The sequence below is a fragment of the Stegodyphus dumicola genome, chromosome 10 (assembly GCF_044657685.1).
Source record: "Stegodyphus dumicola isolate Sdum_Otavi_A_Nest chromosome 10, ASM4465768v1".
Lineage (NCBI taxonomy): Eukaryota > Metazoa > Arthropoda > Arachnida > Araneae > Eresidae > Stegodyphus > Stegodyphus dumicola.
In genome coordinates, this window is record NC_140777.1 from 87,137,485 (window position 1) to 87,162,505 (window position 25,021).

At 33.7% G+C, this 25,021-nt stretch overlaps 1 protein-coding gene across 5 annotated transcripts in view; it reads left to right on the forward strand.

Moving 5' to 3' along the window:
• The window catches only part of faf (ubiquitin carboxyl-terminal hydrolase-like faf), a 199,447-nt gene that overhangs the window by 112,878 nt on the left and 61,548 nt on the right, over positions 1–25,021 (forward strand). For all 5 annotated transcript variants that reach the window (XM_085825211.1, XM_085825210.1, XM_085825214.1 and 2 more), the window contains 4 exons: positions 1,882–2,007; positions 5,962–6,122; positions 9,320–9,428; positions 16,320–16,466. In XM_085825211.1, the coding sequence (XP_085681337.1) occupies positions 1,882–2,007; positions 5,962–6,122; positions 9,320–9,428; positions 16,320–16,466 (543 nt within the window). The remainder of the gene's footprint in view (positions 1–1,881; positions 2,008–5,961; positions 6,123–9,319; positions 9,429–16,319; positions 16,467–25,021) is intronic.

Below are 25,021 nucleotides of genomic sequence, written 5' to 3' on the forward strand. Positions count from 1 at the left end.
CACCTCATATTTTGGTTGCAATTGGCCACATGAAAAGTGTATAAATATATGTATATATGTCCACTCTTTTACCCGGCTCAATGATCTCAGTGTCTTTACTCTTATATGTATGTATATTGTGCATTTTTCGCTTTAAAAATGATTGAATTATGTTGTTCTTACCTTCCGGTTAAGGTTTTAATGCCTTTAGTAACTCCACATGCAATATTTGTAGAGTTATCAACAATTTAAAAATTGTTTAAGTGTGGCTAAGCCTAATTATTTATGTGATGGCATCCATGTTTGTTTACATAAACTTTGGATGTTTGACTTGGCAGAATAGCGGCTTTGTTTCCAATCTAGAGAAACTAAGCTTCACAACAGCAAAGATAACACCTTCTTTTATTATTGCGAATTAAATCATGCTCAATCTATTCTGGAATTTATTCGAGGAAGTAAGTGTTTAAGATTTATTTCGTAATTTTTAATATATATATTTTGAGTTTTTATGTATTTGCCTTGTCGGTAAGTGAGCACTGAATTAACTGAATGAGAAGTATTGAATCGTCTGTGAAAACTGTTTCTTTTTTATTTTGTTTGCTTAATTTCTTTTACATGTCGTTTTAGATTTATTATAGTATTTGAATAGAACATGTGGCAACGATTAGATAATTCTTCAAATGATAAAAATTTTGTGCATTTTGAGTTATAATATGAACGAAATATAACATTGTTAAGTGAACCTAGCACCAAAGTGTCGCTATGGTAAACAAATATAGTGAATTTTAAAGAGTGCATTTATTCTATTGTGGTTTATGCGCTATAGACGAAGTAGATTTAATTCAATCCAATAAAGTTTAAATAAAATGCAAGAAAAAATGCATATAATTTAATATTCTGTACAAGGAAGTCGTGGTGCACAAATCAGATTTATTAAAACAGATGAGCAGGATAAAACATGATCAGATCTCAATAATTGTTGGCTGTTTTATCAAGAAAAATTAACCCTTTGAAAAATCATCCTTTTTCCATGGAATAAGCAACAATTAATATATTTTTATTTATTTATTTATTTTTAGTTTTTAAGTTTATTTTTAGCTTAATGACACTAATTTTTAAGTTTCATGATTACAATAGCTAATACACTTGCTTTTTCCAGACAATAATCTCTATTAATAATAATTTAATTAATCTGAGCTTACATTAGCACTAGATTTTAATCCTGATAGTCCATCTTTACCATTTTTACTTTAAGTTTTAATATATATGTGTGCGGACGTAAACTGAATTGTAATCAATTGGCAGTAAATCTTCAGATTCCTATATTTTAGCTAAACACATTTCCCACTTCAAAGGATATGCTTTACTGTGTCACTCTCCCGCATCAAGCATTCCCTGCAGTTTCTCTGCACTGTGACATATATAGTCCAATCATTGCTCAGAATTAAAGCAATGGCTTTTCCACTACAAATAGGACCGAGGGGAATACATGTTACTTTTTCTCATTTGCTGTGTCATGAGTAATCCTTGTATCTTGCTTTGCTGTTTTCTTCATTGTATTAAATATAAACTGCGTGTATTGAAATTGTGGGGCATGTTTAGCACCCCTAATGTTGTATCAGTTTTTAACCAGAAGTATATTTATGAAATAATTCTTCTTGTAAAAGTTAAAAACAATGTTTTTTTATAAGTAAGCCAGGTGTGATTTTGCAACAGTCCTAGGAAACAGCCTTCTTGGCACGACTCGGGTGCGATTTGGGTTGCATCTTCTCCCCCAAAACTACATCATCACAAAGATCATCACACGTACATATATATATCTGTATATTACATTTTCAAATGAAGTAATTTTAGCATTCCATGTACAAACTTTTTTATGATGCAAGATTTTTGTTTTTATAGGCCATAAGTCATCGTCCTGATCTTGCTACTGTTAAAGCTATTATGAAAATGGCTTGGGCATCATCTTCAGGCTCTATGGACTTAATGCAAGCATCATATGAAGAATTACATCAGTTGGAGGAAAAGGTATTCTTGCTTTGAACAGTTTCCAATTGTAAAACCCATTTCCATTTATTTTAAACTCTGTTAAGTTCTGAATTCTTACATTAGTAGTAAAAGATCTTTCATCTTGAACTCTGTTGTACTAATCTTCATGCATAATCTTTCTTTTATCTAATAAAGATCTATATATCTATCTTCTTTTTGCATAATGAAGTTAGATTCATCTCCCCTACAAGGAGAAAGAAATAAGGTTATACTAATCAAATGTCTGAACATCATGTGATTTATTCATTAAACTTCTGCTATATTTTTAGGATAGCATTAGATCAAAGCAATTTCATATATTCTATTCCAGTTCCACGTACCACTTTTTCAACAAATCTGTTAACTCTATTATACATTCTAAAGCATGAATGCAGAAAAAGTTTTCTTCAAATCTGTTTTATGTCATAAATTACACATGTTCAAAAGTAGCTGGACATTTATAGGAAGAGTTATGGATTGTTACATGCCTGTATACTAGGAATTTGCATTAATTGGAATTTCCTTTGGCTGCAATAACAATGGCAACTCAGAAAGATATGCTAGATCTCTGTAATTTGCTAGTAGAATACTTCTGCATTGTTGTAGAAGAGCTGCAGTTAGTTCTATCAGCGATTTTTTTTTTTTCTCCTTGTATTGTAACTTGTTTTGCAAATGACATTTTAACTTCTCCCATAGATGTTCTGGAGGATTTATTGAGTTTGAGCCTGCTGGTCCATTTTCCCAACATCTATGTAAGAAAACTATATTTTAACAGCATGTGCCATGTAGGTTGGAGTTTGCTAAAATATGAAGGCCCCCATGCCAAAGGTCTTCCTCAATGCTAATAGTTTTGAACTGTGTAAAATATGCCTCTGTGTCCATATTTCCCCTCACGAGATTCAAGTGGCCAATTCCAAACTGCAAGAAACAGGATCGCTCTTCAGTATTCCCACCATCAAACTTAAAGAATAGCACATTACCATAAATGTCATTCCCCTGACATTCTTCTGATACAAACAGGATTTCTAAACAGCATACTAGGCTTTAGTTGCACTTGCTTTAAGTTTAAAGATTTGCTATGCTGTTTCTGAAACATGACCACTTTCTTTTATATCCACTCAGCATACAGTGTTTTGCCAGTTAGCAGGTAGATTACTTTCTAGAGGTGTCCTGACACTTTTGATTACATCATGTAGAATCAAACTGTTCTAAAGGGGCTCTCGCACATCTAACCAATGCTTAACATCTGTCGAATTGTTTAATAAATCAGTAAGATATCAATTCACAATTAAATAGCATTTAATTAGTAACAAAATGAAATTCTGCATTTAAAAGAAATAAATTCAGCTTTGCTGCATAGCAGACTCTTGTACACTGTCAAAAGGAAAAGCAAAATTGACTCTTCAGTTCAGTTCTTTCACACTGCTTGAATAAAAATTCATCGATAACCTTACTTCGAATCCAGTGTAGAGTGAGGCTGGATTCAAACATCCCCTCTTTTGAGGTCCATAGCTATTGCAAGAGGCTCAAAACTCTTGAGAAATATCACTCGTATCAAGGTGACAGAGCACTTCAACAATTCTTTGAGTGGCTTGGGCATCTGAAGTCTATTCTGGAACAGTTTCAATCTGACCAGTATCACTGTCTTTAACTTATGAAAGACAAGTTAAAAAATCACTAGATGATAAGCTATACTTTATTAGATTGCCATTTTTCAGAATTTTTGAAGAGCCATGATGGACGTTCCCAGCACTGAGTTTTAGTAAACTTTTTTTAGCATGAACATCCTTGAGGAATAACATCAGCAACATTCATTTCACCAGGAACATTGTAATTTTCTAGTGAGGTCAACTGGTGGGTCGTCTTTACTTGAGACAACCTCGCCTACCCATTCATAAATCCACCAAAAGGCCACTGCGCCATGGAATTGCACCAAAATGTAATTTTATGCCAGACAAATAAAGAATTAATCTAATGGAATGTGCTAATAATGCTTCTACATAACATGACATAAATTCTAATTTCAGTATCATCGGTTTCTTGAGTGGTGCAGCTATAGATTGGGCTCGTAAGAGACAAATTTTGACACCAAGAGAAACCTCTGTTCATATAAAAACACAAGCATCATACAATGTTTTATATGCATTTGCAGGTATATATATATATATAATTCAGACGTCTTATTTATTTCCACATATTGTGCAACTTCAACATTATTTAATATCAGCAGCTCTGCCAACCAATCTAAAAATTAACTTTTCTGCATTGTCCGTTAAGGGGCTGTCCCAGTTTAGCTTATTTCTCCATGCTTCCTGCATCAATAGTTTTGGCAATAGGGCACGAAATTCCAAGTAGATCAAATATTTGATGTACCAAAGACAAAACAGCTGTGTTTGTCTGATTTGTTTAAGTTTGATTGTAGTTACTAAGCATCTCTGGGTATCTCAATCCAAATTCCATATAATATCCAAAAAAGAAATATCCTCAGTGAGTTTGGATATATGCAAACTAGTCATGCTGCTTTCCCAGGGTGTTAAATTAAAACATGCACTTTACAGTAAATTTTGGGCTGTAAGGGACAAATTTCTGTAATCCATCTAAACTAAATACTCCTGTAACATAGTTATTTACATAAAATGAATGACAGTCGAGACATAGCATCAGAATATTCATCAGTTGAGAGATAACATCAGAAGCATTACTTAGCAAATGATTTAAAGATGCCATGAGGAAAAAAGGACTTTTGTAATCCCAAATACTGCTCTGCAATGTTTATAAAGAATTTCTTCACTTTCAAAAGGAAAAAAGAATCTAAGAAATTCCTGTTCTGTGGTCGATAATCCTATGAGACGCAATTTACTCTGTCCATTATATCAGGGATTAACTCAATTAGGTTTAATTCTTTAATTAAAAGATCATTTACAGGGATAATCCGTGATATATTACATTATATCAGTTAATGAGTTAATCCCTGAATTAAGTTTAATTCTTTAATTAAAAGATCATTTACGGATCACTGATTTACCTCTTTTGGTGAGGTCAAAGATTGGTCTGATTTTTTAGGTTAATTTTTCTTTAATTATAAGGCAATGGGGTAAATGGTGTTTGAATTCATTTGCTTCTTCATTTTGAACCTTTTCAATAATTCCTAGCCTTTCTTTAAATATGGAAATGTAAACAGGTAGATATCCTTCTGCTTGTGTGCTTGCATATTTTGGTAATTAATGCATTTTCAGAATCAGTTCTTTGTTACTTAGCAAAAATATTTTTTTTTTTTTAATGGTAACGATACCTCATACCCTCCAGTAGCAAGAATAGTCAAATTATTTTGGAACTGGTGCATTGCATCAGATAGTAATAGATCAGTTTTATTTATTTATCTGTATTTGTTTCTATTTTCTATTTTTTTTTTTTTTTTTTTTTTGGACTTGTTCTTTATCATTATATTAAAATTTTAGACAATTTATTGTAACTTAGAGATGTTGGGAAATGTTGTAGTTCCTAAATAGCAAATGCTCATAAAAATATAGGGGAATTTCTGAAAAATTAAATCCATATTCCTGAGGGAAAAACTTTGGCTATAATGCCATGATTGTGTATTTGAAAAATATGTTGAATGTGTAAAATAAAAATTATATATAAAAAAATAAATAAATAAAATTTTTTAAAAATCAATAAATAAACTTTGAACTGGCAAACATTCTTGTAGAAAGCAGGCACATTCTAAAGCTGATTTATTAAATATCAAAGTACTAATTGTTTCTACAAAGAGGCAGAGATAAAATTTTCCAGTAAAATCGTGTTGTGACACATGAGTAAGTGAATTTACAAAGCAAAACGTAGTGCATCTTTCATCTGTTATATTATGAAGCATTGTTTTATGTAATAGTGTAATTTATCTTAAACATATGTGTTGTATTTCTAAGTACTTTTTCCACTTTGCACACAATATAGATTTGCAAACCTGTTGATTCTGAAGAAATCCAGTTATGCAGGGAGGCTTTAGAAGTGTTAACTATATCTCTGGCTTTATGTCCAGAAGCTTTAGATACTCTTATGAAAGAAAAAGCATGGCATGTCTTCATAATTGATTTATTACTCATTTGTAAAAATCGGTAAGTTTAATTATATGTAGTTTTTCTTTTCTTCCTCTCCTCTTCATTGTAATTTTTTACATTAATTGTGTTAAATGTCTTTCATTTTTAAAACTTGATTAACTACAAATACGTTCTTATCATGTAGCTCAAATTATTTAATATACTTAAACAATATATCTGGTTGTAAAGAAAGTTTTTCACCAAAATACATTTTAATAAAGTTAGAAAAAAAAATGACATCAGTAGTTTTAGTGCAGGTAGTAATCACCCATGAAACATTACCTTTTTGCACCAGAACTCAGTTTGATGTATTTCTGTGATAACAGCGTCAACACGGACTAGCATCAGGCTGTACACTTTACTGTCTGGGGGTTTTTCCTTTTCCTATATAATCTTTGTGGATATTATCTTTGCAATCGCACCAGATACAAAGCATGATTGTTTTGTTAATCAAATTGCACTTAGCGACATCACCGATGGGCTCACCCGTTGCAGAACCAACCCTCTTTTCATCCTGTGTTGTTGAAGTAAATCCTCTTTTCATCATAAGAGAGGATCTGATGCAGACTTTTATTCTTGCGTTAATAATCGAGCAGATTAGTGCCCAACGAAGCAAACCCATCAAGGCTATGAAAAAATATGCTAAAAGGGGCTAAAAATTCCCCTCTTGCCTCACGTGCAACAGCTTAAGAAATCTTGGTTGGCACTCACGAAGAAACGCCTCTAAATCACCATTGGCTCAAACAACACTGAAATTAAAAATTTAAACAATTTTAAAGAAACTTTGACCCTCTCTGGCCATATACAAGCATGTGATAAACCATTATGAAATTTCCAAAAAAATTCAGAACTCTCAGCAAGATAACAGACCCTTTCTTTCCCATGCAAAGAGGTTTCCAACCTATAACTCTGTCATATAATCGCCGCCCCTTAGAACTATTCGCCTCTGAACGAGCAAAACACGTGTTTTCAACCCCCCGAAAAGGAAATTGCAGCTGGCCGCAACTGACCGCTTCATGATAAACGGAAGTAACATGCCTTGCCCTTTTTTCTGAATCACACTCTTCAGCTAAACTTAAAAGAGTTTTGCCGTAATTGAGTCGTCGAAATTGAGTTAAAGTTTAAGCAATACTAAATACTATACATTAATTCTTAAATAATAACTATACAAATTCATTAAACAGTGTAAAATAATATAACTAAGAATACCTTATGCACAGTAAAATAATACATAATAACTGTATACAACAAATAATACATAACTATTTTCCATAACATAAATTTTAAAAAATCAGTTATATAAAAGTTATAAAATCAATTTTTTTTTTTTTTTTTTTTTTTTGTGATTCTCGGGTTCCTATGTTTAGTCATACTTGGGAAAAGTGTCATTATAAAAAATAAAATAAAAAGTATGACTTCTCGTATGACAAAAATCATAAAGATATTTACTTTTTGAGACCAGGGATTACAGAAAAATTACGAGCTAAATGTTTGCTTATATATATAATGAAATATTAGTTTGGTTTTTAAAAAAGTTAATAGATTAAGGATGATTATTGCTTTACAGTTTGTCATGAAAGTGTTGATCAATATTCCCCCACCCCTAAAAAAGCAATATCATATTCAGAAAATCCTACAGAATTCATGTTTCAGAAAACAATGGCTGGCTTTAGTTTTGGAGCATAACTGACTTGTAACATTATTTGCATAAATTAAAATTAAATATATTTCTAATTTTATGAATTTTTTGTGTAATTAGATTATAATTCTGAACTTCATGATAATATTAATGCATTTTTAACAATTAAAAACTTATATTATGTGTACAGAATTTTTTCAGCATACTGTATGTAACAAAGTTACGGTAAATCATCAAAGATATCATTGAATAACATAGAGGAAAAGGGGAATTTTAAATTATTATATTTTATTTTTTAATGTACCTCTCAGCTGAAAAGGATGTCAAAAGCTCCAAAATTTTGAAATTAAATATCTCAGCCAATTTTTTGTCATACTGAAACTTTTGTTGTTGTTGTTGTTGTTTTGTAATGAGTATAAACTTTTTTGATGTATAACTAAGAAGTTAGAGGATTGTACAAGTTAGATTTTTGCTATTTTAGAAATATGGCTTTTAAATTTTAAATATGCCAAAACATGAATAATCACATCATTTAAAATACATTTGTCACTGGAAGTACATATGTCTATGACCAACAGTTGTGAAAATAAAGACTACATAAGGACTTTAATGAACATAATGTGTAGTGGTATTCTTAAATATACATATGGTATTTTTATAAGTATTTACTAATGCTGCTTTGTGCATCTCGCATTTTCCATCATATTGCAACAAAGCAGAATATTTTTCATGTATATTAACACTTTATATAAATAATATGACTTGAAATTTTTCATTTTGTAATTTAACAGTGAATGTTTGCAAGTGGTTGAGATCTGAAGTTTTCTGTATTTTCCTCTCCCTGAAAGATAGTCTCGTCCATTGACTTGCACATTGACTGTTTAATTTGACTTGCACATTGACTGTTTAATAACTAGACACTAAAAGTTACAACTAAGAATCTCATTACACTAAGATTTTAGTGGAAGTTTTTATTTTCAGCTGATATTTTCAAATATTCTCCTCAGAGTTTCTGATTTTCAAGTATGTTTCCATTGTAAGATACGTCGTAAAGGCATGACAGAGCTAGTAAATTTGTCTATCTTTGTTTCTCATTGCTTATTTCTGAAATGTGTTTTTGATATTTAATAAATGTCATAAATGAAAATTTTGCTGTTGTCAGTCAGTTTCTTAAAATGAGAAAAGTGGTTGCATATTAACTTTTTACCCACATTAAACTGATAGCGTGATACTTCTGCGCATGGGCAAAACTCAATCCAGTTACAAAAAAACTTAGTCAGTTTTTGTAAGATATCAACTTATTTCATGTTTTGCAAGATCGCACTGCAGTCGTATTTTTTTAAGACAAGCAACCGAAAAGCACAAGGAAAAAGTAGTTAGAATGTTTCCAGTAAATAAGAAAAAAAAAAAAAAAAAACTATCAATGTTTAAATGGGAAGAGAAATCTTAGAAACCATTCTTTTTCCTCTAAATAAGAATCAAACTTTCCTGGTAGGCTTCCAGCAGAAGCTCTATCATTGGTGAGTAGAATGTATGTATATAAAACAAGTTCTTTAATACACACTTTCTTTTCCAGCTCCATTAGAATATGTGCAGCAGATCAATTTTTACTTATTGCAACAAAGTGTTATTTTGGTCATCAGTGCCTTGTGTTCTCCATAACTTTACTTTTTACTCAGCTGATGGTAAGTATGTTTCGTCAAATTTCATTTAAAGAAATTTAGACTGCTTTTTCAATATCAGTGCTTCAAAATCTGTATTGCATATTTTGACAGTGTAAAAGAAATACCCCCTTTTTTTTTTAGTAAAAAGTAATTAAATTATTTTGGTATCAAACTTTTTTTACAGTTGTGCTTTATGAAAATCGTAAATTATAGAAACTATAATATCATTACGACTAAGCAATAAATAAGAAGTGTAATATATATATATTATAATTTTTTTTTTTTTAATTATAAAAGGAGGGAGAGAAAACAAAATTTAGAACAGTCAGTTTTAAGATTACCAACCATTTCTTAGTGCCACCATCATATTTTATTATATCTTGTATATATATGTGTACACTGCTGGCCATTAAAATTGCAACGCTAGGAAGGAATGATCTGGCAAATGTCAAAATCACATGAAAGGAAGAAGAGATGGGGATATGCAAATGATTAATATTTCAGCACATTTAGACAACACAGTAGAGAGAAACGACATCTGAAGCACTGCATAAAAGAAAATCTGTATAAATATTGTATACCTCTAATAAGAAGAAATGCTTACCAGCATGTGTCAGAATTCGATAGAGGCGGGATCAGTTGCTATCGAGTGTATGGATTATCGTTCCCTGATATCGCCCGTCGATCTAGTCGACGTTCAATCATTGTCATGCGAATATGGAATCAATGTGTTGCTGAGGGTCATATTGAACGGCATGCAGGATCTCAAAGCGCTCCCATGACTAATGCCCGAGAGGACAGACATAGTGTTAGGTCAGCCCTACAAATATTTGCTTTTAAACATAGCATAGAAGAAATTACAAATACGCTCATTGTCATAAAAGTTTGCGCACCAAGAAAGAGTTGTCAGAATGAAACGAAATTTTACGTATGTAAGTACTACTTTGATATAAGTAAATGATTAGAAAAATTGAAGAATAAAGGATCATTTATTGCAGAGAAAGTACACATGAATGAAAGTTTTAGTACTCTGTTGGACCACCTCTAGCACGAATGCACGACGCAATACTAGCGGGCACTGAGGCATACAAGTTCCGTATGGTGTCCTGACACATCTCGTTCCACAGTTGCTGAAAACACGCCTCTAGTTTGACCAATCTTGTAGGCTGTCCAACTTGCCGTCGCAAATGATCCAAGATATGCTCGATTGGTGACAAATCTGGGGATTGAGCAAGGCAGGTAAGGGTGTTATGTAGCAGAGGCAGTCTTGTGAGATCCATGCTATGTGTGGCCAAGCATTGTCTTGTTGAAAACAGGCTCCCGGGAGCCCTGCCCTGAGTGGCTGAAGGATGTCATGGATGTACTGCTGGCCTGTCATTGTGCCATGGATCAATAGTAGGGGTGACCGTGTATCGTAAGCAATGGCACCCCATACCAACTGTGGGAACGGTATGTCACTGTAAAGCGAAGGCAGGATTGAGGTATTCACCACGGGGCCTCCACACACGAATATGATTGTCATCACTAGTCAAATTGAGATTAGTCGATTGTCATCACTAGTCAATTGTAGATTCGTCGCTGAAGACGACCTGGTTCCATTCCGTTAAAGTCCAATCCTGTTGTGCGTGACACAACTCCAAATGAAGGCATTGGTGGGTGGGTGTAATTGGCAGCACACGTAATGGGTGCCATGATACCAGATACTGTGTGATGGTTTGGGAAGACATGGGCCCGTAATGAAGCTACTGCCTGCGTCTGGATAGCGGCCAATGAGGCAGTTGGCTCTACGCGTGCGTGTCATATGATGTGCCACAGTGACTGGTCTGTCTAGGACGTCCTGAGCCTGGTCACCGTGCAAATGACGTCTTTTCTGTCCACTGGTTCCAACACCTCCTCACAGTAAAATCAGAATGGCCTACCTCACGAGCTACTCGTTGAGCTGACCATTTAGCTTCTATCATCCCAATGATTCTTCCCCTCTCGATTTCTGATAGCTGCTTATATTGACTTCAATGGCGGCGTAACAGCATGTCTACCTCAAGCGTTTCCTTAGCAGAAGATTAAGGACACTCGAACAAGCTCTGCTTACCTCTTTTATACTCCAAGAAGAATGAAGTTCGGTGCTCTCTAGTGGCATTACGCAATGCACAATCATGCTGCATTTCTAATCATTTGCATATCTACCCGACATACACTTTCATGCCAAGTTTCATTACGATCCCACAGTTATTTCTCGGTGCACAAATTTTTATGGCAATGAGTGTAGATACATTACAGCTTGAGGTGGAATGTATATTAGGCATCATGTGTCCAGAAGACAATTGCACAATCCTCTTTTTTCTGTCCTCCAGTGGAGATGTGATCCGAATTCAAACCCTGGGGGGGGGACAAAGTTCCTCCTGCGAGTTCAACTTGAGAAAATCAGGCTGATGGGAGAAAAGTTGTACAGTTTTTTTATTTGTTACAGCCTCTATCTCTGACTACAGCATTGTCCTGATGAGGAATCTGCAATAGCTTTTCAAGGACATCTTCTTTAGCACCATACTGTCTTGCTATAAGAACATCTTAATCAACATCATCTTTCTTCATCATGTAATGGTACTACTAGTTGAGCTTCGTCTGTTTCAGAGTTTGAGGATTATCATTACAAACTTTTCATCATGTAACCTCATCTAGTCCGATTAGAACAGTTTTCATTTTTCACTTTACATTCAAAAGATTCTATGATGTTTTTAAGATCTGTATCCTTCAGCTGTTCTCAACAGATTTCTGCTGCACTTCTAGTTGATATATCAATGGCTATCATACAAACTCTTCATGATTATCATTGATAATTGCACACAGGGCATGGCAACATATGGGCAAACAGGGTGTGACTGCAAAATCAGCCTTCCAGGGATGTATTCCATCTTCATATTTTAGGACTGTAATTACATGACTTACCTAGCAAATCTGCCCATAAGTGACTGTAAGCTTAAAATCTCTGTCACTGGTCACTGTAATTTTCTTGACCATCAATATAGCCACAAAATTTATTCAAGACCCATAGAACAGCAAGGGCTTCTTGTTCTGTTGTAATTTCTTTCGATGGCTGACAACAAATGGCTAGCATATTCTGTTGGATGCTCCTCTGAAGCTTTTCCTTGTAATAGCACAGCAGTCAAAATGTAATTACTAGAATTCGCTTGAATAATGTAAGGTTTTATTGCATCATTTTGCTTTAAGATGGAAAGGCTATCGCAATGTCCAGTCAGGTTTTTCTCATGTCATATTTTCCTTTGTTAAATTACTTGAATGTCTAACTAAATTTCAGATTTATCCGCCATGCCAGGTACAGATCTGCATTAAAGGCTGCACTTTTTTCACAGTTCTTGGAGCAGGCATCTTCTGTATGCCAGGTGACTTTTCTGAATCAACCTCTGCTTCTTCGTCATCTTCATCAACCAAAATATTTCACTTTACTGCAAGTAAAACTGTTTTTCTCTCCATTTGCATTAAGTTTAAACTACAAGAGCCTCTTGAAAACTGCTTCTAGATCAGCTGCATGTTTTTTAAAAGTGAAACTGGAGAATTATTCCCGGTATTCATATGGTATTCAATATAGTGAGGTGCTTCTCCCCCTAGTTGGAACATAGCCTCATATTTTGTTAACAGAGTATTGAATATTTCCTCTTGATTTTCAAGTTTGCATTATTTTCTGGATGCTGTGATGATTTGAAAATGTCTCACTAAATTTATGTTTGGGGTGGTTATGGTAATGCCACCTATTATTTGGAAAGTTTAAAGCAGTTCTAGCACTATGTAAAAAATTAGTCCCTAAATGTTCTGTTATCTTTTGCTGTACATTTGCTGGAAGTTATTTGTATTGACCATCTTTCAGTGTCTACTACTACAGTGAAAATAAAATTAGTTCAGGTGACTGGAATTGTTAACTTTTCTTTAGTTCTGATCTTCAAGTTCTGTCTTTTAGCTCTGATCTTCTGTTCAACAAATCTTCAAGCATTAAAGTTTACTTAACTTGTACATTTCATGGAATTGGTCATCGCCATTACTTTTGATTTTGGAAATCCATATGGGTTTTCAAACAAATGTTTCTTCCATATAGTTTAGATTTTCAGACCCATAGTGGGGCTGCCATTTTTTGCAACAGGAATATAAGCACTTGACAAATGCTGTTTAAAATATTTACTTTTAAACATAACATAAAAGGGATTAAAAAGAGATACATTGCAGCCATAGTGGATTACACGAAGTTATGCCATCGCACTTCCAGAAGACAACTCTGCAGTCGTCTTTTTTCTGTCCGCCAATGGTGGCACAATCCAAATTCAAACCTTAGGGGAGGAGAGCAAAGTCCATCCGACAGGTATAAAAGCAAAAGTAAAAGGTTGTGCCATGTTGCATAAATAAAAATGACATAACAAAGGAAGTTAACCAGGGTTCGCAGCCGTCCTAACAAGTGTTTATAAGTCTTTATATTTGAAAATAAAATATAAAGGCCCTTATAGGTGCTTACTTTTTCTTTAAAGCCCTTATTTTTTTGTTTTTAGTGCTTATTTTTTACTTTTAGTGCTTTTTTTGATGAACTCGCATTTTCCCTCCCGTACCAAAGCCGAAACTAAATAAACAACTTTTCTTCCTTATATGGAACGTCAGATGGTGAATCATACTCCCGGAAATAGCTTTTCCCCCTTTCTCTGCATTAACGTAACCTATGGTGCGCGCGAGAGTATAGACAGTTGCACGTCGTTCTTTTGGTCAAAGAATTGCGAAAACCGTAGAAAATTCCGGTACATTCGGTATTCTTTTCCGCCCACCCAAATACTACACACGTTTGAATTTCTATCAAGATTTTAATAATTTGCATTCTAGTTCCGCCTGGTCAGTTCATATTCGTGTTTATTATGATTGTTATGCTTATATTATGAGCATATGTATGAATATTTATAATAATATAGTTGCAGTAGATAAACTTCCAAAAATTGGTGTATTTTTACACACATTAGCTTTCCAAGGAATAATATTCGGAATGGCTTAAATAAGGAAAGTAATCGAATAGTCAGAATAATTTTTCCCCCAATACATTATACAGTACGGAAGTTGGGAGGTTTTCCCCTTTCTCCGCAAAATCTCTAATATTGAAGCAGCGGATTTTTTTTTTTTTTTGTCGTCACTGTCCAATCTGGATTGAATAGGACTAAAAGTTTTGCGGTCTACCCAACCCAAGCGAAGAATGATTATATTCCAGAAATTTAACGCAGTCTGTTCAAAATTAGAATAAAAAACACCCCAGATTAGTAAGTCATTTTCTTTTCCTTTATTTAGTTCTTTATTCTCCGAATACCGGCTGCTGTTGATTCGATTGCGTAATATCACATATGGAAGAATTACGCCGCACGTATTGCGCAATAATGTATGCGATATTTTGCAGAGATAATTAATTTTGATGTTCAGTCTGAGATTTATTTATGAACACTTAAAAGGGTTTTACTGTGCTTTCTAAGCAGAATACTTCTCAGTTCCGTTGGTCTATATTTATATGATGCACATATCGAAATGTCAAAATCTTTTATTTAGCCGAGAAATCTAAAGAACGGCTACAATCTCCCCCCACTCCTCTTTTTCCAGTTATGCTCGACTATATGGAATATTCGGCAATTTCCGAGTATGCGGGTTAGTTAAGCTTTTACTGTTTAAGGATGACTGCATGAAGCAATTTCCCTTCTCCTGATTTCAGAAATGTTCTTTTTTACTTAAATTACTTTGCTTGGAATATATGTTAAGGGAAAACTGTTATGCAATGAAAATTTAGAAATTGTTCAGAATTTTGATTTAAATTATTTAAATATTAATATGAGTGGAAAAATAAATTGTATTATTAGGTGCCAAGCGAAGACAATTAATATGGCTTATTATTATTTATTTTCTGTATTTTGAACTGAAATTTCATCATTAAATCTTGTAATATAGTTTAGTTCTGCATAGTTTTTTTTTCTCTCACTGTAAACTAATTCTGTAAATTGAACTGTCATTTAAAATTTAAAAAAAAAAAAAAAAAAAAAAGTTGTTTTCCATGGTTGAGGTAATGCTCATTCTCTTAATAAATATTGCATTGCTCATATTTTAAATTGCAAGTCTAATTTTTCTTTTAAGGTTATGCAGTTGTGTATAATGTAATTAGACAGGTGCTTACTTATTTTTTCTTAAAATGTGCTTGAAAAGTGCTTATAGGTGTTTATTTTTTTAACTAAAATGTGGCTATGAACCCTGTTAACAGTGTTCCAGAAAATGTCTCACTAATTTTATGTTCTCACTAATGGCTGTTCAGATCAATAAAACATACCTGAATATCATCATTCTATGCTGGTAACTTCTAGTGCCTAGAAATGCTTCTTCCTTGGAGGGTGGGAGATAGTAGTAGCTCTCAAACATTTTAGTGTAATTCTATATTTTAGAACATTTTTTCTTTTATAGCATCTTGCTTTATATTGATTTATTAATTTTCTTATGGCTTTTGATGCTGCAGATAAGAAACTCCAAAATTGGGTAAAATTTAAAAGCTAATGAATTGCTAACAAAGCAAAAAACAAGTTAACCTGATTGTTTATTGTTAATGATTTACGGTTATACAAGTGGTTCAAAAATTTAGAAAATTTAGGAATTATTTACACTTTTAATGTATATTTGGTTTTGTTCATTGTGTAAAAGTTCTGCTCTGCAAAATTGAAAAATGTTTTATTCTGAATTTCTGCATAAAGATCTGTATGTGTACTGTATATATACTAAAAGTTTTATATGTATATTGTACTTATGGCACCATACAAGTGAATTTAGTTTTATAATTGAATATTTCCACTACAAATTGTTTTGTGACTTAAATGTTGTTTTTGTCCTTTTTTTTCCTTACTTTAGACCACTGTTAAAGAGTATGCAAAAAATTCACATGAATTCTTTACATTACTATGTCGATTACTTAATTATGCATGTGGGTGCAACTGTCCTCTACCAACAGCTCAGAATCTCTTGAACAATGAAATTGATTGGCTGAAGTCAGTTAGAGTAAGTAATTTTTTTAATTATGACTGATTCAGTGTTCGGCATTTTCCTAAAATTGTATTCGTTCAATTAAATGCGAGTCTCTAATCAAGCAGTAATTCAAGTAATCAAGTAAGTATGAGGTACAATAACATACAGAATGATGGTTATAGGAAAAACATTATTGGAAATGGCAACAAGAATCTACTAAGGCAACAACTAAGATAACTAAGGCAACAAGAATCAACATAATATTCCTAAATTGTAGGACTGGTTTCAAAGGTTTAAATACAAAAACCTTCTTCAGTTGCAGAAGTGCAAATGACTGCTCTTTTTGCACTTTTGCAGCTGAAAATAAAAGCTTCTGTATTTAAACTTCTAAACTAGTTCTACAAATTTAGGAATATTGCTCTGGTTTTTGTTGACATAGCACTTTCAGTAATCAAGGAAGACTGACTACCCTCCTTAGCTAATGCATTAGATACTTTACTTATGCTCTTATTATGCATCTGGTATCATGCTTGCTTGTAAAGAGCTTGAAAAGGTCAGCCTTCAAATCAACATAACTGTCACTCCTTTGTAAACAGTAGTTAATGCAGTGTCAAGGTATTAGATACTGGTATCTCTAATATGATATATATATTTTTGTATATTTCAAAAGTGACTGCCCTCAGTGTACTGATAACTGAAAGCAGATTTGATTCCTACTATAGTAATTTTCAAATGCATTGAACCTAATCTAATATAGCCAGTTATAATTCTAGAGATTTTTATCGTCTGTAGAAAAACCAAGTTCAATGATGGCAGTTATTGAATTTTTTAATGGATTTACCCTATTCGGGGCAGTTGGATTCTTTTAAGAAAAATATTGAAGTAAAACCTTATTGTATTGGTTTATACAAGTCATATTAATAAAATTATGAATTACAAAGCTAAAAAGTATATACTTCAGGAAACATAAAGAAATGAATATGTAACATATTCATACAAATGCCCCGAGTAAATAATACTTTAAAATGCATCAAAAAAATTTCTCATGTAAAATAAAAGCAAATTTGAATGAAATTGTACATTGTAAATTTTGTTTACTTAAAAGTACTCATTGCTTATTAAAATTTAAATTCCCTGAAATCTGCTAATTCTTTTTGGAGTAAACTGCCAGTAGTATTATGAGCATGTATGTAGTTAAGCTGTGTTTCCTGAACTTTTAAATTGAAACACTTGTGTATACTTGCAAATTATTGCAATCCTCATGTACCTAGTTATAAAGGACATAGAGGGAAAAAATCTGAAATGTTTCAGATTTTAAACTGCGTCCAAAGGGTTTTTTTTTAAATGTTTTGTGTGTTACATTTGTTTACTAAATATCATGTTCTTTGCACTTGAACTATAAAATTCAGTTCAACAGCAATGTCACAAAATAATTTTAAAATAAGCATATCTTTAGAATTTCCAATACACAGTTCTGCGTGCTGGAGATAAAAAAGTTCCCCCGGTAGAGTGTTGCCATTGCTCACTTTTAAATCATTCAATTTGTTAATCAAAAATTCGTTAAAAGTTTTACAAAATATGAAATAGGTAAAAAAACAAATTTTAAATTTGGGCTTCGAGATGCCCTTATTCGCAGGAAGATTGCGTTATTCAAAATTGGATGGCTCTAGGTACCATTGTTTTATCACAGTGCGAGAACCATACATACACTTAATCAGATTCTTTATTATTTGATTTCTTTAAATGTAATACAGGGTGATCATATTTGGTGGCAATAATTTGAAAAGTGAATTGGACATTTATAGTTAACCAACACAAAATGCCAAAACGAAAATAATAGTCCTTCAGGACAAATTACTTCTTTAGACTAAAAATTTTAAAAAAATTTTAAAAAAAGAAAAAAGAAGAAAGGAAGGAAAGAAAACAGGGAAAAGTAATGTAATAAAAAGCTAATAATGACAAAAGTTTTTAAAATGTTTCAGGACCACATAAAGTTGTCTCCAACCTACTACCAGTAATCATTTGTAAGAAATCTGTTATTTCCAGGAAATATGCATTTCTGTGTACATTTTACAGTTTCTGTTAAAACTATAAAAGATTCAATGAATGGAAAATATAATAAGTACAGCCAAAAGTCTTTAATCCAGACGTCCATAATCCGGAATGATTTATCATTCGGACCTCAAAGCTACAAACTTTCTGCACATGCGTATGCGCATAATACATTTACGCATGTGTGTTTAATGTATAACGGATGGTATAAGCTAAGCTAAAATTATCTAATTATCTATTTCAGTTAATGTTGCAGATTCTGTAGTTCCTTAATCTCCGAATTGGATCCGGCTTATTATTTTTTGCAGACTGTTAGAGCAATTTTTTAAAAGTAAGCTGAACTTTCGATTATGTCAAATAGAATTTCCAATTTTGGAGCTGCCAAAGGATCTACAAAGCGAAAGCATGTTTCGATGTCCATCAAGCAAACAGTGGAACTGCTGCAAAAAATGGATAAAGGCATATCCTTTGTTTCTCTAACCATTCCGAAATCTGTTTATCAATTTCACGATGCTGTGGGGGGGGCGTCGCGGCACGCAATTAACTGGAAGTTGATCTGTCAGCACTATCCTTATCTTCAGGGCAGATGTTTTTATTTTATTCGGCTTATAATTCCTTCCCAAATGTAGTATTTCATCTCGATGTACTCCGTCTTTGATATGATTTAAATCAAATTCCTCGTCATTATAAATATCATGAATACACATCAAATAGTTTTCTGGTTGCAATTTTCTAATTTCGACTATGCGTAATGTATGCTTTACTTTGCGCATGCACATGTTAAAAGAAATTTTTAATAAAGTAAAATAAATATTAAGCTTTTTTTTTTGTAAATTTTGATACCCTTTAGGTCATAATTGCTCTTTATTTCATAAATTACGGTTTCATATTTTTAATTTTATAATTTCTGCATGCCATCTACCAGATTTAAATTGATGATCTATAATCCGGAAAAACCGATAATTCGGAATCGCCGAAGTCCCGACGAGTCCGGATTAAATACTTTTGACTGTACTAATCCAAGATCCAGAATCGTCAAGACTTCAGTGATTTCAAACATCAAAAATGTCTCGGTTTTAGATCTTTAATATAAGTCTTGTAAGGTTACATGAGGAAATTATAAAATTAAAAACATGAATGGTTGATTATGAAATAATAAAGCATTGTTGAACAACCAACATTTACAGTGAGGAGGAGGTTTAGTGTTATTTGTGTTTGTTTTGTCATTAACATCTTTTTCAACATAAATTGAAGCACCTAGAACATAAATTTCTTTTTAAGTATTAATATTTCTTCTTTTGTTTTGTGGAGAGACAAAATTTCTTGTTTTACGGAGTAACTGCCTTATGTTCGAGGCCTTTAATTATTACATTGAAAATTTCCTGTAAATAGTGAGTTGAAATCTTTTCAACACCTTCTTATTACTTTTTTCACAGCCAGTGGCAATATTTTTTTTAAATTTAAGATTCAAACTACAGTTTTCACTGTAAATTGCCAATGATTGGGGCATTGTTATCGCAATGAAGGACTTTGACACTTTCTTTTTTGTAGTTGTTATTTTTTGGCATCTTCCCTAATGCAGGCACATTTTTCATGTAATCATGCTCATTTTTCATATAATGATAGTTTTTATTTTTATTTAATTTAATTTTTTAAAATTTATTTAAAGGCTGGTTGCATAAATAAAGAGTGTGTTTGAGTAACCGCCTTATGAAGTTAAAATGTAATTCAAAGCCAAAATGCCAGTATTTTTTCTCATTTCGGCTTATTATTATAAAGTTTGCCATCCGTTGATTGATGATTGGGCAATTGCCATTTAAGTGGAAGACTTTAGTTATATCATCACACTTAAGCATTTCTTCACGATATTACATTAATAAAAAAGTTTAACTTTTTGCTTGCGATGTTATCTGAAAATCTTCAAATTTGCATCTCTCCTCATCCTTATCATCATGTAATATGATAGCTGAGCTGTAAACGCGCCTGGCTCCAGCATTCTCAGCACCCTGTGTGATCAGTGTGATTGATGCCCTGTATAAATAAAACATATTCGAAGCAAAATGTACCTTTAATTTTTAATTATTGCATGTGAAAACAACTTAATTGGCACCCTGAAAAGTTTTGTGCTGTAGGTAATTGCTTATATCACCTGAGCAAACATTTTAAAAGATATCTGCAGATCTGTACTGTCCTGACCTTGCGATGTTTTACACAGTAGATTTTATATTAAAATACTTTTAAGAATTCTAGGATGGTCTTAATGCTGCACTGATTTTAAAAAGGCTACTTTATATATACTGCTTAACATTGAAAATGCAGCACCAAGAAGGAGTGATCAGAAATTTATGCAAATTTTAGAGTAGATGCACGCCACTGAGTTATGCGAATGATGTGAAATGTGCAGCTCTCCGACACACGTGAAGTAAGATATAAGGAAAGGAACGTGCAGAATGGGCAATATTTGTGTCGTTATTTCTGCCAGACGAATTATCGAAGAAAGTTGGTTTTTTGTCCTGGGGGATACGTGTAATAGGAGAGATTGCCAGGCTGCCGTCAAGGAAGGCACTTCCAGCAGATAGACGATTTTACGAGGGGTATGGTGATTGGACTGAGAAGATTGGGTTGGTCCTTACGTCAAATCGCAGCTGATACCCACATGGATGTGAACACGGTGCATCGGCTATGGCGAACATGGTTGGAACAAGGAAATGTGGGAAGAAGGAGGGGTGCAGGTGCAGCCAGAGTGACGTCAGCATGCATGGATCGACACATCTGCCGACAAGCTGTGGCGGTGCCGTAAGTCACTTGCACTGCAATTCTGTAGCATGTGCAAGATACCCTAGATGTTCCCGTGTCGACCAGAATCATTTCCCGTCGATTCGTTGAACATGGCCTGCACTCACGCCGTCTGTTAAGAAGACTGCCATTGACCCCACAGCATAGATGCCAACGTTTGGAATGATGCCGGACTGGAGCGTTGTGGATGACAGAATGACGAAATGTCGTGTTCTCAGATGAGTCACGCTTCTGTTTATCCAGTGACAGTCACCGCATATGTTTGTGGCGTCGATGTGGATACAGATCTAATCCTGCAGTAACTGTGAAACACCCCACTGCACGACAATGTGGCATAATGGTTTGGGGCACTATTGCCTACGATTCCAGGTCACCTCTAATTTGTATTCAGAGCACTATGATGGCCCAATAATACTTGGATAATGTACTGCGGCTGGTGGCAATCTCCTAACTTCAGGGGCTGCGTAATGCAGTTTTTCAGCAGGTTAATGCCAGACCACACAGTGCTCCCATCTGCCAATATGCTCTGCAAGGTATACAGATGCTTCCCTGGCTACCATACTGTCCTAACCTGTCAACAATCGAACATGTGTAGGATGTGATTGGATGCCATTTGCAGACTCTGCCCCTGCCTCGTTCAGAAGACAAACTGCGACAAATGGTTGAAAGGGAATGGAGAGCCATCCGTCAGGACACCATGCGCTCTCTTATTGACTCTATGCCTAGACGTGTTTCTTCGTGCATCGCTGTTCGTGGTGGTCCTACATCCTACTGAGCTGACACTGTTCTTGCTCTGTATTCTGACTCATTTTGAAATAAAGATCACGTATTGCTCCTTGCTGTCTCTGTCTTTTTTCCAAATTTCATCTCTTTCTGACCACTCCTTCTTGGCGTTGCATTTTCAATGTCGAGCAGTGTATGTATTTTAGCGCGTGCAAAATTTTGGTACTCTTTGTCTGATTAAGGGATATAAATTATTGCATGTGAAAACAACTTAATTGGCACCCTGAAAAGTTTTGTGCTGTAGGCAGAGTTGCCAACTCTCCCGATTCCTTTTCGACCGCTCTCCTGCCAACCCGATTTACAATATATTTCTCCAGACTTTTTCTTATTCTAAAAATTTCTCACGACTTTTATGCAACTTGGCTTAATACATTGTTATATGAATAAAAACAAAGTGCTTTTGGTTGTCTGAAAGCAATTGAATTATTCTACATTATATCTAAAACAAAACCTTGCTAATCGGATAGCTTCTGCTTTGTGAGTGAGAGCATTATACGTATCCAGAAACGTCGTTCTCCAGTTCTCCAATGGGCTTCGAGCTCCACTGCGTGTCAGCTGGCATATATTAGGCAATGAGGACAAAGCAAGTTGTTATTTGGACGTTCTTTTTAGTTATTTCGTTCATTTTGTCCTGAGTTGTGTGAGTACACGTGGCTTAGGGAAATAGTTTTAGAAATTATCATCTTTTGTTACGTCTGCGAGAAAGGTGAAATACTCGTGTACGTTTCAAAAATCGTACACAGTTGACTTTCCTTCCATTAATTCCTCAAGGAAATGTAATAAATTTGCGATGTGTACCACCTGTCGTTGCGATTTTTCGATTTCGTATGTTGGAAGGGCGGATGTTCTCAAACATGTGCGTACACAAAAACACAAGGATAACATGAGTTGTTTTGAAAAAAACGAAAAATTAAATTTTTCTTCGGAAACAAAGGACCAAAAAGTTATTAATGCAGAATGTCTGTTCTCTGCCTTTTTACTGGAGCACAACCTGCCACTGAATGCATCGGATCACGCTGCAGCTTTATTTAGAAAAATGTTTCCCGATAGTAAAATCGCTAAAAAATACTCAAGGTGCAAGATTCAAAACAGGATCAATTGTTAAAGAAATGGGTTTGAAAAATAAATCTTCAGTTATTGATAGCATTAAAACAGCTCCTTTCTGCCTCTCTACAGATGGAAGTAATAATACCAATTCAAAACTGTATCCAATTGTTTCTTTTTTTGATCCAGAGTCTTCAGAACTTGAGTGCAGTTTACTTTATGTTCCTACTTTAGAAGGACATTTGACAGGCTTTAATATAGCACAGCTAATTATTAAAACTTTAAAAGAAAATGCAGACCCTCTGGATAATTGCTTAGCACTTGGTGCCGATAATGCACCAGTATTGGTAGGCTTGGAAGACTGGTGTTGCAGGCATCTTAAGAAAAGGAAAATTCAGATTATGAGGTGCACCTGTCACCTCTTAAATTTAGCAGCTGAAAAAGGGGCAGCTTCTTTACCAATAAATGTGGATGAACACATACTTGATATTTATTATTATCTTGAAAGGAGTTCTAAAAGGAAGGAAAAATTGAAACAATCCATTCAAGTTTTCTAATTGTAACAGCTGCATAACAGCAGTTTACAATTAGAAAACTTGGATGAAGTTATAAAATCAGCTAGGATTGACACCCAGTGGAGTTTAATTGGAAAAGTGAAAGGTGCTGATGGAACTGTAAAATATAGTGAACTGTCTAGAATTGTGTTACCATCTTGACAGTTCCCTATAGTAATGCAGAGTGTGAGAGGATTCTCAGTGTTGTTGCGAAAACGAGGACTAAATTTAGATCTAATATTAGTGATGACACATTCGAAAAACTTTTATTAGCGAAAACAGGCCTACGTGGCAATTGCTGTGAACAAAATTATGAAGTTTCTTTCTTAAAGAAAGCAAAATCTGCCACTGTTTATAACATTTGTACGAAAACTAAAGTGTTTTTTTTTTTTTTTTCCTTAAACAATGCAAGTAATAAAAATGTTTTTTATGTGTAAGGTATTTTTTTGTTGCTTGCATTTAAGAATTAGTTACTATTTAAAGTTAATTCATTATTAAAAACTATATTTTTATCATTTAAAAAGTCTTTTTAACATTGTGAAAAATCTCCCGATTTCTTAAAAAAATCTCCTGATTTTTGAGTGTCATAGGTTGGCAAGTATGTGTAGGTAATTGCTTGTATCACCTGAGCAAACATTTTAAAAGATATCTGCAGATCTGTACTGTCATGACCTTGCGATGTTTTACACAGTAGATTTTATATTAAAATACTTTTAAGAATTCTAGGATGGTCTTAATGCTGCATTGATTTTAAAAAGGCTACTTCAAAGTATTAATTTTGATAAGATGTTAATAATGGAAAATTGCAGATTGCACTGCTAACTGAGCATAAATTAATCAGAACCTAATTCGTTGCTATGCCAGCAAAAGAAAACAAGTATGAGCAAAATTCCACTCCAACCAAGCATGGGTCTTCAGAGTTGTTGTGTATAGAGAATACTTTTTGTGTATAGGATTAGATAGGATGGGAAAATGCTGCCTCTCCCACATACGCAACCATTCAAGAGCCAAAAATAAAAATGGGATTCACTAGCCAGCAAGTGTTTAAAGCTGAAACAGTTGCAGGATGATTTAATTATTATCACCATTAATGATGCCTCCCCCCCAAAAAAAAAGACTCATCTAATCAGAACAAAAATTGATTTACGGCATACATGGCTTGAGTATCATATTACCCATACCTGCGCTGCATGAGAAAGAAAAGTGTTATGGGAATTCCAGATAATAGATATCATTAATGATTATTAGATATTCAGATAATAGATATCATTAATGATTATTAGATATCATTAATGATTATTATATATAATTCCAGTTATTGGATATCCAGATTTCAAACTTTGTACCATATATGTAACA